The sequence below is a fragment of the Papio anubis genome, chromosome 3, assembly GCF_008728515.1.
Source record: "Papio anubis isolate 15944 chromosome 3, Panubis1.0, whole genome shotgun sequence".
Taxonomy (NCBI): Eukaryota; Metazoa; Chordata; class Mammalia; order Primates; family Cercopithecidae; genus Papio; species Papio anubis.
In genome coordinates, this window is record NC_044978.1 from 183094346 (window position 1) to 183109079 (window position 14734).

The window sequence follows — 14734 nt, forward strand, 5'->3', positions numbered from 1 at the left end:
AGGCTGAGATGGGAGGATCACCTGAGCCTGGATGGCAGAGGTTGCAGTGAGCTAAGATTGCACCACTGCACTCCAGTCTGGGTGATGGAGCGAGACTCCATCCCAAAAAAAAAAAAGAAGAAATTAAAAGTAATAAACCCTAATAGGAAGAACAAGGAAACTTTCAAAAGACTACTTTAGTTTCACAGGCATGAGAGGCTAAAAGCTAAAGATGGCATCACATAAACAAGTAAATATCCCCAGACACTAAAAAGGAAATCAGTAAGAGCTGCTTGTGTGCCACACAGACAAATGACATGGGAGTCACAAGGTTTGCTGTGTGGAGACTGTGCCTGGTTTTAGAAAGCAGAGAAAGAATTAGCAACCCCTCACACACACCCATGTGTGCCTGCACCCGGGCTGCAAAGGCTTGAAGGTCCATCCCCAAACAAAGAGGAGACAACTTCTGTCTCAACCAGCATTTGTTTTTTCATATTCTGACCAAGTGTAGAGACCCTGGGGTACACCCTAGGGTTCCTGCAGCCCCTTGGAAAGGAAATCCCCCAATTCTGGCAAGCCAAGGATGCCAAAGGTCCTCCACGGAGACAGAGCTGAAGCCAGGCCATAGGCTCTTCTGCCACAGCTCCTGCAGAGCACACATGCCTGTGCCTCACAGGACAGGAGGCCAGGGCGGGACTCAGGCAAGGGCACCCAGGACTCAGCAGAGGTCTCTTCATCGTCAGCCTGCCCCTCTAACATCTACATCTGCCAGGGAGGCACCACTGTACTCCACTTCTAACAGCCACCTGCTCCCACAGCCAGTTGACCAACCTGTTTGACCATGCAGGTGTCAGTGCAAAGACGTAAGCTCATAGCAAAGGCAGCAACGCTGCCCCCACAGGAGCTCAGGCCTTCAGCCAGAGACCAGAAGGGGACATGTACGCAAGGACCACCAAGGGGTTATAAGAGGCTGACTGGTCAGCAATACTGGACTGGAGCACTGGCCTGGTCTGGCCTGGCTCTAGACGCCACACTTCCAGAGGGTGCACAGATCAGATCACAGGGTGACACTAACTTGCTCAGTTCTAACTCTGCACTCACCACATTGAAACTTGCTCAAACTAAATTCCAACTTCACTCTAGAAGAACTTTCAGAAAAACCTCAAACCACATTATCTTTTACTCTTCCTCTAAAAACACATTTATGGGTTGACCAACTATTATTTGCTCTGTATCAGGGACATAGAACATCCTTTCTTTTTGAGACATAGTTTTCGCTGTTGTTGCCCAGGCTAGAATGCAATGGCGCAATCTCAGCTCACTGCAACCTCTGCCTCCCGGATTCTAGCAATTCTCCTGCCTCAGCCTCCTGAGTAGCTGGGATTACAGGTGTGCGTCACCACATCCAGCTAATTTTGTATTTTTAGTAGAGATGGGGTTTCACCATGTTGGTCAGGCTAGTCTCGAACTCCTGACCTCAAGTGATCCACCCGCCTCAGCCTCCCAAAGTGCTGGGATTATAGGCGTAAGCCACCGCACCCAGCCTTACATTCTTAATATGTTACATCAGCTGCTCCATGTAAAAATCAATTTATCTACCCAAGCTTCATAAGACAAAGATGATCATTTCCAGTGTTTTCCATCTTCCCATAGGCCTAATAAAATTCACTTGGACATTTTTACAACTTAAACTTAGCATAAAACACTCTTGTTGCAAATCATCCTGAAACAAACAATCATGGTAACTAAATAATAAACTATCATAAAAACAGAAGTTATACAAGGCAAAGGTCATATCTCCCTTAACACTAATTCAATCAGATGCAGTACGTATTTGAGTTGAATATAAAAAGAAATGGCAACACATCACATGTGAATCAATCACTAACTTTAGGTAAAGCTGCAGAAATGAACCACAGCAGGGCTATTTAGAAAGAGTAAGAAAGAAGCTTGGAGATGAGAAAGATTAAGTGCAGAAGAGAGTTGGAAAAATAACCCAAAGAACACAATACCTTTAAGTTTGGTATAGCTGTGAAGGAGTGGATCTGCAGAAACCATGCAAGGCCACCAAGGGTAACCCGACACTTTGGACCACACCAAATCACCGACATTGTATTTCAACAGGTGGTCTTTGTCTCTTCCAGTGTTTGGACAGGACTCTTTCTTAGCTGGAATCTGAAAATGAACAACAAAAGACAAACACTAACACATCCAATCACTACCTGCGTATCCAGAAGACCAAGGATTCATTAGACTATAATGTCCAAATACACACAGACCCCCAAAAATGGAGTGTGCGCCCTTGCTGTGTTTTAGATGATAGCCTCAACATCGTTTCATTAAAATTTTGTCTCTCAGGCCAGGCGCGGTGGCTCACGCCTGTAGTTCCAGCACTTTGGGAGGCCGAGGCGGGTGGATCATGAGGTCAGGAGATTGAGATCTTCCTGGCTAACACAGTGAAACTCCATCTACTAAAAGTACAAAAAATTAGCCAGGCGTGGTGGCAGGAGCCTGTAGTCCCAGCTACTGGGGAGGCTGAGGCAGGAGAATGGTGTGAACCTGGGAGGCGGAGCTTGCAGTGAGCCGGGATTGTGCCACTGCACTCCAGCCTGGGCGACAGAGTGAGACTCCAACTCAAAAAAAAAGAAAAGAAAAAGAAAAGGCCAGGCGCAGTGGCTCATACATGTAATCCCAGCACTTTGGGAGGCCGAGGCGGGTGGATCATGAGGTCAAGAGATCGAGACCATCCTGGCCAACATGGTGAAACCCCATCTCTATTAAAACTACAAAAAATTAGCCGGGAGTGGTGGTGAGCACTTGTAGTCCCAGCTACTCAGGAGGCTGAGGCAGGAGAATCACTTGAACCCAGGAGGCGGAGGTTGCAGTGAGCCGAGATTGCACCACTACACTCCAGTCTGGCGACAGAATAAAACTCTGTCTCAAAAAAAAAAAAAAAAAATTTGTCTCTCCCTCTCAGCTAAAGGATCAGGACAGTACATAGCACACAGCAGGTGTTCAACATTATGAAGATCTCTATATAAATCTATTTCCTTGGCCTACTATTAATAGAGGGTCTTCAATGGTGTTTTATTCAACTGGTCAAAAAGGAATTCTCACAGAATTCCAAATCCATACTGATCCCTGTCCCCAGTCATGTCTGACAATCAGTTCTCAGCAGCCCATGTGTCACCAACATGAACCATCCTAGAGTGGTGAGGGCAAGGGCAAGGAGGACTAGGAGCAAGTCTCGGCTCCATCACATGTAATCTGAGTCCTTGGGGCTCTCTGAGCCTCAATTTCTCCATCTCTAGAACATGATGGGTAGGTTGAGGCTGAACATTCCACCAAAGAAAACTCCTTCCCACAAGCCACGCACAGTTGCGCTCTCCAGTGGAAACAAGCACAGCCAGCGTGGCTGCAACCCGCCAAGGGTGAATCCCTGGCCTTGCTCCTCAGAGCACTATACACATGGGTAGATTGTTCCACTGCCTCAGGCCTCAGTTTTCTCATCTGTGAGCTAAAGATGCTGGCCCAAAACCTTGCCATGAGCACGCTGGTGAGGACTGGCATGAGCTGCCACATGACACATTTTCATGTTGTTTTTATCCTCCTACCTCAGCCTCCCTAGTAGCTGGGACCACAGGCAGTGCCACCATGCCCAGGTAATTTTATTTTTTGTAGAGATGGGGTCTCGCTATGTTGCCCAGGCTGGTCTTGAACTCCTGGGTTCAAGCAATCCTCCTGCCTTAGCCTCCCAAAGTGCTGGGATTACAAGTGTGAGCCACTGCACCAGGCCTGACATACTTTCAGAACCGCTGCCAGATTACTGCACAGCAACCCAGGTTTACATTTACTGACCCCACTCTGCAGATGGAGAGTCAAAATTCAGGTGAGTTACTCCAGTTTTAACAAAACCAAGGGACAGAGCTAGGAATAAAAGCCAGGTTTTTTTGTTTGGTTTGTTTTTTTTCAGTTGGAGGAAAAAGAAAAACCCAGCTCTGATGCGGGAGCATCGTCTGAGGCCAAGAGTTCGAGAACAGCCCGTGTAACATACCAAGACCCTGTCTCAAAACAAAACAGCTAGTTCTCTGACAACTTGCACAGGCCTCTTGCCATGCAAAACCATGAGGTTCAATACTGCCATGGGCACTTCAAAAAATCTTTCTAGGCTGGGCACGGCCCCTCGCACCTGTAACTCGAGTACTTCAGGAGGCGGAGGTGGGAGAATCGTTTGAGCCCAGGAGTTTGAGACCAGCCTGGGCAACATAGCAAGACCCCATCTCTACAAAAAAACAAAAAATTAGCTGGGCACATAGTGGTGCACACCTGTGGTCCAGCTACTCAGGAGGCTGAGGTAGGAGGATCACCTAAGCCTGGGAGGTCAAGGCTGCTGTGAGCCATGATCACACCACTGCCCTCTAGCCTGGGCAGAGACCCTGTCGCAAAAAAAATAAATAAAATTAAGAAACTTTGCCACTGCAATTACATGAGCAAGAACTAAATAGCTCCTGAGTAATCAAAAAACATTTTTTTAACCCTCAAAGCTCTTCATTATTTTAACAATTCCAAGGAGCAGCAACTAAAGAGCAACACCCTATCGACCACCAGATGAACAGAGACTGCTGCCCCATCAAGAGTTCCTTCCTTCTGCCAAAGCCATGGCCCCTCAGTTGTTTCACATGGCTTATATTCATCCGAGTGTCAGGGCCAATCTGAATGCCACGTGAAGGCATGGAAACACCAACCACCAGGCAGAATGGAGCAGCACCACCACATCTTTCCATCTCAAGTTAGGATGAGGAAACACTCATTCGCTTGTGTCCAGTGTGCTGGGCTCTGCCCTGGGAACCAAGAATGGGAGGCAAAAGACACATCCCTAGGCCTCAAGGAGGCAGGCCATCTGCTGGACCACCTGGCTGAGAAGACAGTAAGTGGACACTGGACCACAGGGTAAGGACAGCAGGCGCACCGCTGCACAGCTCTGCTTCCCCACTCATCAGATGGTGTAGACTTAGGAAGTCACATTCTAGAGCCCAGCATGTCTCCACTGACCACACCAGGCTAAAGAACACCTTGGAGATGAGATCCTTGAAAAGAGTGTAACCTGATGTTGTCAAGCCAGGGCTCTGAAACTGGCAGAACCACATTAAGAAACAAGCATGGGCCGGGCGCGGTGGCTCAAGCCTGTAATCCCAGCACTTTGGGAGGCCGAGACAGGTGGATCACGAGGTCAGGAGATCGAAACCATCTTGGCTAACATGGTGAAACCCCGTCTCTACTAAAAAATACAAAAAACTAGCTAGGCGTGGTGGGGGGCGCCTGTACTCCCAGCTACTCAGGAGGCTGAGGCAGGAGAATGGCGTGAACCCAGGAGGCGGAGCTTGCAGTGAGCTGGGATCCGGCCACTGCACTCCAACCTGGGCGACAAAGAGAGACTCCGTCTCAAAAAAAAAAAAAAAGAAACAAGCATTGCCTCTTTTTAGCCATTTGAATCTTGAACACTTAGCTCACCTCTCTAGACCTCTCAACAGGCTCAGCAGCCAGGTGAGAACTGAGGAGGCAGTGCCAGGGCATCCTGGAGCCCGCCTTCCAACCCACAGCCAGGGTTCAGGCAAGTGGCTGGAAGTACCAGACCTGTTCTCATCTCCTCCGCCCACCCCAGTACTCGTGCAGGTGCCCTTACACGGTGGCCATGCTCACTGCTCAAGGTCACATGACCCCTGACACGTCTCCTAGATACCTTTTTATCTGAAGGACTCGAGATCTTAGACACAAGAGCTGCTTCGACAAGGCCCTGCTCCAGCAAGGAGTCATATTTTATGCTCCTCTTCCTGTTCCTTCTTGCCTTGTTTTCTGGTTTTTGTCCATTTTCTTCTGACTGAGATACATCAGCAGCACTGTCACCACAAATGGAAGATTCAAAGAGAGGCTTCCCATTCATGTACGTTTTGGTGATCTTCAGCTTAATTTCTGGAGAGCCATTTTTGATAGGGGTAGTGTTAGGTGGTGTCCCAATCCCTTTCATTTCCTGGGACTCAAAACGCAGTTTGGCATCGTGTGCACCAGGTTCTCCATTAAACACCCGGGAAGTAAGATCTTTCAGCTTGTCGGCTGGAATAAAGGGCAGGGCGTCGTGGCCGTTAAACTTCTGCATGACCCCCTCCTGCAGGCTGCTGGAGAGCTGGGCTTTGCTGAGGAACACAGAACACTCGCGATTCACCTCACAGCTCGGAGTCTTCCCATTGGCACTGCCGAGGATTTCTGGTGCCTGCTTCATCTTTATGCACTTTACAACACTCTGAACAGAAAGGGGACTCTGCTTGATGCTAAATTCCATTCAGCCCAGATGCTTCCGTTCTTAGAACACTATGGTATTAAAAATAGAAAAAAGAAAGAAAAAGCAATTACATTTAAAACCTAGGATAGGTATGCCAGGACCTCTACAGCTTTGTGGGGTCTGATTTTCTTTGTAAGTAATTTATGATGTTTTTATAATAATTCAGGTCACAGAAGGCAGTTTTAGTATCACAAAAATTACACGGAATCAAAAAATGATAAAGCTGAAAGGAAAGAACAAGGAATCATTTTTTAAAGGAAAAACATGAAAGTCAGTCAAGACAGCAAACTCCAATCATACCACTAATAATCCACAGCATGGCCATGGACGCATAACTTAATTTGTCAATCATCCCTGAAACACAGATTTCCACCTGTCCACCAGCATATACTTAAAAGAGCTAATATGTGCGAGGCAGCTGGCATAATGACAGGCCTATGCAAAAGGACAACAGAGAACAGCATAAAAGCAAAATCAACACTAACAGGAAAAGAGTTCATCCCAGTCCCTCCTGTTACAGCTGAGGTATCAGGCTCAGAATGTGCCCAAGATGACCTGGTCAGCAAAGTGTAAAACCAGATATTCCAACTCCAAGCACAGGATTAGCTCCAGGTTGATGAAAATAAGAAGCAAAAAACCAAGAGTCTCCAAGGGTGAAAGCATTCCCAGTCAGGTCTGGCTATGCTCAACCCAGTATTCTTATCACAGTCCACTATCCCCTCCGTGTTCAGGCCTAAATTAAACAAGAAAGAACACAGCAGTAACATCACATATTTTAGCTACTATCTGAAGATTAACTACTTGAGGACAACACTGCTGAGCCACTTTGCCAGTGCACCACACTGGCCAATCAAGCCCAAGTGCAGAAGTACGCAGTTTAGGAAGATGACTCTGGCTGCAGTGTGGTGGTGTGGGGTCTTCACTGCAAAGCTACAGTCCCTAATCTGAGACACCTAGTGAAGGGGCCAGAGCCCCAAAACACAGCTAGGAATAAGAAACAGGTAGGCACCCGCCCCAGCTGGGAAGGCATCTCTCAGGTGTACACCATCAAAAGCTCCAACAAGAGCCCTCTGAGAAGGCAGAAACCAACAGCATCAGACACTGGGGAAAAACGGAATACAGTAAGGACCACAGATGCCCGTGGATTAGAACAGCGGTTCTCAAACAGGGAGGATTTTGTTCCCCAGGAACCCTTAGCCTCATCTGGAAGCATTTTTTAATTACCACCACTAGGGGGCGGCCCCTGACCTATGATGGGTGGTGGTCATGGATGCTGCTGCACCTCCTGCTATGCACAGGATGCCCAGGCAACAGGGCTATGCAGCCCAAGAAGTCCACAGTACTGAGGGGGAAGACACCTGACGTGCAGCAACAGGGGGCCGCTGGTGTCTACAACCTGCAGTCTTCACAGAAAAGTAGACAGCCGAGGAAGGAGACAGGAAGAAAAGAGCAAATGTAAAACCTTGAAAACGTTAAAGTCCCAGTTCAGTTTCAAGTGCTTTGGACAACTCTTTAACACCAAAACACACACAAATGTGTTCTGTCTGGCCCGCACAATTTCTTAAAAAGGTAGAATGGCTGGGCGCGGTGGCTTAAGCCTGTAATCCTAGCACTTTGGGAGGCCGAGATCGGTGGATCACGAGGTCAGGAGATCGAGACCATCCTGGCTAACCCGGTGAAACCCCGTCTCTACTAAAAAATACAAAAAACTAGCCGGGCGAGGTGGCGGGCGCCTGTAGTTCCAGCTACTCAGGAGGCTGAGGCAGGAGAACGGCGGGAAGCCGGGAGGCAGAGCTTGCAGTGAGCTGAGATCCAGCCACTGCACTTCAACCTGGGCGACAGAGCGAGACTCCGTCTCAAAAAAAAAAAAAAGGTAGATCAAAGTCAGTTCCTCTTCTAGCTCATATCATACCAACTGTCCCACAGGTAAAAACTATAACCCTGGACAAAATATAAAAAAAACACCTCCTGAAGGAACTGAGAGCAACCAAAAGCAGAGAGAAAATGGATGGAATCAATTCTTGAAAGAAATGGAACAGCACTGGGTAAACTCCATTTTTAAATGTGTGACTGAGGAGAGTTTGAAGCAACTGTAACAGCTATAAAATGAGGGGGGAAATCTCAAGGACAGAGTCTCAGAGGGGAGCCCCAAATTCTGCCTATAAACTCTGCCCAAATTCCAGGCTGATTCCAAGCAGCCTAGCTTATGAAATAACTGAAAAGAGATTCCAGCTGTTGGACACAAAAAAAAAAAAAACTTTTTTTTTTTTTTTTTTTTTTTTTTAAGACAGAGTCTCGCTCTGTCACCCAGGCTGGAGTGCAGTGGTGCGATCTGAGCCCACCACAACCTTCACCTCCCGGGTTCAAGCAATTCTCCTGCCTCAGCCTCCTCAGTAGCTGGGGCTACAGGCACCCACTAACCACGCGTGGCTAATTTTTTTTTTATTTTTAGTAGAAACAGGGTTTCACCGTGTTACCTAGGATGGTCTTGATCTCCTGACTTCGTGATCCACCCACCTTGGCCTCCCAAAGTGCTGGGATTACAGGCGTGAGCCACCGCGCTCGGTCACAAAACCATTTTTAAGGGGAATGTGGCCGGACTTTGGGGGGCTAAGGCAGGAGGATCACTCAAGTCCAGGAATTCAAGACCAGCCTGGGCAAGACAGTGAGAGCCCATCTCTACAAAAAATACAAAAATTAGCCAGCCGTGGTGATGTGCGCCTGTAGTCCCTGCTACTCAGGAGGTTGAGGCAGGAGGTTCACTTGAATCCAAGAGGTCAAGGCTGCAGTGAGCTATGATTGCATTACTGCGCTCCAACCTGGATTAGAGAGCAAAACTAAAAAGAAGAGAGAAAAAAAAAAGAAAACAGAGCCTCACTGATCCATGAAACAATATTAAAGCGTCTGGAGTCCCACCTAGAAAGAGGAGAAGGGGAAAAAAAAGGCAAAAATATTTGGAGAAAACAATGGCCCTTTAAAAGTTCCCCAATTTGGTGAAAAGTTCAGCAGCTGGGTGAGGTGGCTCATGCCTGTAATCCCAGCACTTTTGGAGGCCAGTGCAGGTGGATCACATGTGGTCAGGAGTTTGAGACCAGACTGGCCAACATGGTGAAACCACAACTCTACTAAAAATACAAAAATTAGCCAGGCTTGGTGGCACGCACCTGTAATCCCAGCTACTTGGGAGGCTGAGGCAGAAGAATCGCTTGAACCCAGGAGGTGGAGGCTGCAACAAGCAAAGACCATGCCACTGCACTCCAGCCTGGGTGACACAGTGAGGCTCCGTCTCAAAAATAAATTAATAAACATAAAAATAAAATTTTTTGTAGAGATGGAATCTTGTCTTGTTGACCAGGCTAGTCTCTGAGTCCTGGCCTCAAGCAATCTTTCCACCTCGGCCTCCCAAAGTACTGGCATTACAAGCAGGAGCCCCTGCACCCTGCCAAACAATTTTTTTTTCCCTTGAGACAGGGTCTCACTATCACCCAAGTTGGAGTGTAGGGCAATGGCACAATTTCAGCTCACTGCAACCTCTACCCTTCAGGGCTCAAGCAATCCTCCCATCTCAGCCTCCCAAGTAGCTGGGACTAGAGGTGCATGCCACCATGCTCAGCTAACTTTTTAATCCATTTTTTGTAGAGACGGATCTCACGATACTGTCCAGGTTGATCTCAAACTCCTGGGCTCAACGGATCTTCCCATCTCAACCTCCCAAAGTGCTGGGATTACAGGCATGAGCCACTGCACCCAGCCCAAACCATCTTTTTTTTTTTTTCCCCCGAGACAGTCTCGCTCTGTCACCCAGGCTGAAGTGCAGTGGTATGATCACAGCTCACTGCAACCTCTGCCTCCCAAGCTCAAGTGTCTCCCGCCTCAGCCTCCTCAGCAGCTGTGAGGAGTATAAGGCACTTGCCACCATGCCCGGCTAATTTCTGTGTTTTTGTAGAGACAAAGTCACCATGTTGCCCAGGCTGGTCTCAAACTCCTGGGCTCAAGCGATCCACCCGCCTTGGCCTTTCAAAGTGCTGGGTGCAGATGTGAGCCACCATACCCATGGGTTTAACAATCTTTCTTATGTTGGGGAAGGCAAGGAGTGGGTAAGTTCTTAAGTTTAGAAAAGTATGAAGAACAATAGGACAAACGAATATACCCACCACCTTGAAAGACAATTTTTTGCATTCTGCCACTTTTGCTTCCAGTTTTTTGTTGTTATGGTTGTTGTTTGAGATGGAGTTTCGCTGTCGCCCAGACTGGAGTACAATGGCCCAATCTCGGCTCACTGAAAGCTCTGCCACCCGGGTTCAAGCGATTCTCCTGCCTCAGCCTCCTGAGTAGCTGGTATTACAAGTGTGTGCCACCACGCCCGGTTAATTTTGTGTGTGTGTATTTTTAGTAGACGGGATTTCACCATGTTGGCCAGGCTGGTGCTGGTCGTGAACTCCTGACCTTGTGATCCACCCACCTCGACCTCCCAAAGTGCTGGGATTACAGGCATGAGCCACTATGCCCAGCCACTTCTAGTTTTAACATGAAAGAAAAGAACTACAAATAATAACCACTACAAATGTGTATTTAGTGCTTCCTCTGTGGCACTCTGGTTTGAAGGCAGTCTCGAAACCTGAGAACTAGGAAAGGAAAGGAGGAACAGGAGCCAGCCCTCATGGGGCTGCCAGGTCCAAGAAGCCAGGGTCGCCTAGGCAGACCATCCACCTCCACACCCACAACACTGTAAGGTAGGTATGACTCTTCCACTCCACAGGTGCAGGGGCTGTGACACCCACGTCGCACAGCTGGGAAGCAGAGGGGCAGCACTCAAATATAAGCACTCTACCTCTAGGTGCTGCCTCCCACCAGTCTGGTGAGGAGTGAATGCATAAAGCAAAGATGAAGTCTACCTTATTTCCAACGTATAAGTTCCATTTGCTGTCCCCCAGAGGCAATCTCCATCATGATTTTCCTATATATCCTCCCAGGTTATAGTATGTATCCATTAACACAGAACTGTTGCGTGCAGTTTGTATTGCTATAAACACCATCATACCTTTGCTCTGCAACTTGATTAGTCAGTCAACATATCTTTATTTCCCCATGATGATATGTACAAATACAGCTTAGTCTTTTTAGCTGTTGTATTATTATTCATCACAAATAATTTATTAAGTTATTCAAAGATGATGGAAACAGGCCAGGAATGGTGGCTCATGCCTGTAATCCTAGCACTTTGGAAGGCCAAGGCGGGAGGATCATCTGAGGTCAGGAGTTCGAGACCAGCCTAGTCAACATGGCAAAACCCTATCTCTACTAAAATACAAAAATTAGCCAGGTGTGGTGGCGCACACCTATGATCTCAGCTACTAGGGAGGCTAAGGCAGGAGAATCACTTGAACGTGGGAGGTGGAGGTTGCCGTGAGTCGAGATCACACCATTGCCCTCCAGCCTGGACAACACAGTGAAACTCCATCTCAAAAAAAAAAAAAAATGATGGAAACATACATAGAACATGATGTAAAGTTTCCCAAAATATTATGCAAAGTTAGCATAATCCTTATACCAAAACCAGGAAAAAAAAAAGAAGTATTTAAAAAAAAAAAAAGCTATAGACAAGATCAGTCAAGAACTGACTGAAACTACCCCAAATAGAAGTCAATCAAACCCAGCCATCACTGTATTAAAAAAAAAAAAAAAAAAAGATACCATGGCCAAAAAGGGTTTATCCAAAAATATAAGGATAATTCAACATCAGGAATTCTATTAATGTTGTCACAATATTAATACATTATGGAAATTTTCTAGTGAAGATGGCTAAAATGCTGTTTTAAAGAAAAAAAGAGGCCAGGCATGGTGGCTGACGCCTATAGCCCTAGCACTGAGGGAGGCTCAGGCAGGTAGACTGCTTGAGTTCAGGAGTTCGAGACCAGTCTGGCCAACATGGTGAAACCCTGTCTCTAATACAAAAATTAGCCAGGCGTGGTGGCACACACCTGTAGTCCCAGCTACTTTGGAGGGGAGAGGCAGGAGGATTGTTTGAAGCTGGGAGGTCGAGGCTGCAGTGAGCTAAGATGGCACCACTGCACTCCCACTCAGGTGACAAAGTGAGATCCTGCCTCAAAAAACGAATAAAGGTAAGAAAGAAAGGTAAAAGAAAAAGAAAGAGAGAGAGAGAGAAACAGAAAGAGAGACAGAGACAGAGAGAAAGAGAGAAGGGAAGAAAGGAGAGGAAGGAAGGAGAGAAATGAAAGAGTTCAGGAAGGAAGAAAGGAGGGGAGGGAGGGAGGGGGGGAGGGAGGCCGGGCATAGTGGCTCACCACCTGTAATCCTAGCACTTTGGGAGGCCAAGGAGGGAGGATTGCTTGAACCCAGCAATTTAAGGCGAGCCTGGGCAGCATAGTGAGACCCTGTCTCTACAAAAAATAAAATTAGCCAGGCACAGTGGCGCACATCTACAGTCCCAGCTACTGGGGAGGCTGAGGTGAGAGGATGGCTTGGGCCCAGGAGTTTGACACTGCAATGAGCTGTGACCACACTACTGCACTCCAGCCTTGTGACTCAGCGAGACCTTGTCAGCTACATTGCCTAACATAAAGCAAAAAAGAGAAATCTCCAGGTCTAGAAATGAAAAGAGAACAGCAGTCTGAGCCTCATAGGGTGCAGGTTGCCCATGGCAGGACCCCAGAGTTTAAGAGCTGGGGCTTGGCAGCCGGAATACAGAGCAGAGGTGCAGGACAGGGCACTGGGCCTGACTGGGCTTCCTGCACTGAGCCATAAGGAGAGGAGTCATGGAGAGCAGCTGGCTACAGTGATTAGGAGCACCAAGTGTGGAGGCTGCTACCTGGACTAGAATCCCAGCTCTGCCACTTACTAAACTGTGGGACCCCGGCCAAGTGACTCTACCACTCATCCTCACTCCATGTCCTGAGGACAGAGGACCCACCTTGCAGGGTACTTTCAAACATTAAGGAGGAAAAGAAGCCACCACCAGACAGAGGACTTCCTCATCACCAGGTATCTGTGGTCACAGTGCTGTCATCATCACCTGAGCCCCTCTATCAGCCAGCCCAGGGCTGGGCCCTCAGCAAACACCCACCAGAGGCCACTGGGGTGACAGAGCCACCCTTGAGAAACGCGAACCCCAAGCCTCTGCCTAAGAAGGCTAAATCCTGAGACCAAAAAACGTATGTCAAAACAGGTCTAGAATGAGTGACACTGGTAGGGTCTGCAGGGAGACCTGAGAACTGCTCATGGGGAGCCCCCGTCTCCCCCGGGAGAGCCACTGAGAGATGCCCCTGAGGTAAACACAGCCTCCCACCAGCAGTGGGAGATCTTCCAGGAGCCAGGCACAGGACAATATGGAAGGTCTTCCACAGAGGAACAGGAAATTACTGTTTTCATGATTTACAAACTTGTAAAAAAAAAAAAAAAAAAAAGGTATTGGTATTGAAGTTAAAAACTCAGTTGTTGAGTTGAATATAATAGACCAGGCACAGCTAAAAATGTAATAGATTAGAAGATAAATATGAGCGAATCAGCAAGGAAAAAGGCTGATAAAGAGATGAAAACCATGTAAAATTAAGACATAACGATCATGAATGTTCATTCTTTCAAATACTTATAAAGTGCCTACTATGTGCAAGACACTGATTTTAGGTGTTGGGATTATAACATTGAACAGAACGGGGTGAAAAACACTATCTACCCAAAAGAATTAAAAGCAGGAACCAGAAGATATTTGTACACCATGTTCACAGGAGCACTGTTACAGTAGCCAAAAGGTAGACATAACCCAGGGGTCCATCAACAGATGAATAGATAAGCAAAATGTAGACTATCTGCACAGTGGAGTAGCATTCAGCTTTAAAAGGAAAGAAATGCTGATATCTGCTACAATATGGATGAATCTTGAAGACACTATCTATGCTAAGTGAAATAAGGCAGACATGAAAAAGACAAATACTGTAAAATTCCATGTACGTGAGGTCCCCAGAATAGAATTCATAGAGACAGGAAGTAGAATGGTGAGTGCCAGGAGCTGGGGGAAGAGAAAGGGGGATGGGGAATTATGGGGCAGACTTTCAGTCTGAGAAGATGAAAAAGTTCTGGAGATAGTGTGATGGTTGTACAACCACGTGAATGCACTTAAGACCTTAGAATTAAATGCTTTAAAATGGTTAAAATGGTAAATTTTATGTTACGTATACCCCCAAAAATACTCTACCTTCAAGGAGCTTACATTCCAATGCAGTTCTAGTTGGAGAGGCTTGAGAGGATGAGGGAAAGACAAGTTTTCCATTTTTCTTTCTTTTTTTTTTTTTCAATTGAGACAGGATCTTGCTCTGTTGCCCAGGCTAAAGTGCAATGGTGCCATCACAGCTCACTGCATCCTAGAACTCCTGGGCCCAAGCAATCCTCCCACCTCAGCCT

General features: G+C 47.1%; 1 protein-coding gene across 8 annotated transcripts in view; it reads right to left on the bottom strand.

Annotated features, from left to right (window-relative positions):
* NSD2 (nuclear receptor binding SET domain protein 2) overlaps positions 1-14734 on the bottom strand; it is a 113385-nt gene that overhangs the window by 75945 nt on the left and 22706 nt on the right. For 7 of the 8 annotated variants that reach the window (XM_031664786.1, XM_031664788.1, XM_031664787.1 and 4 more), the window contains exons 2-3: positions 5720-6345; positions 1992-2154 (exon numbers count right to left, since the gene is read on the bottom strand). In XM_031664786.1, coding sequence (XP_031520646.1) covers positions 1992-2154; positions 5720-6316 — 760 coding nt within the window. In that variant the 5' untranslated portion in view covers positions 6317-6345. Of the gene's footprint in view, positions 1-1991; positions 2155-5719; positions 6346-14734 lie in introns of those variants that run through there. The other variant, XM_031664791.1, reaches the window with a different exon arrangement.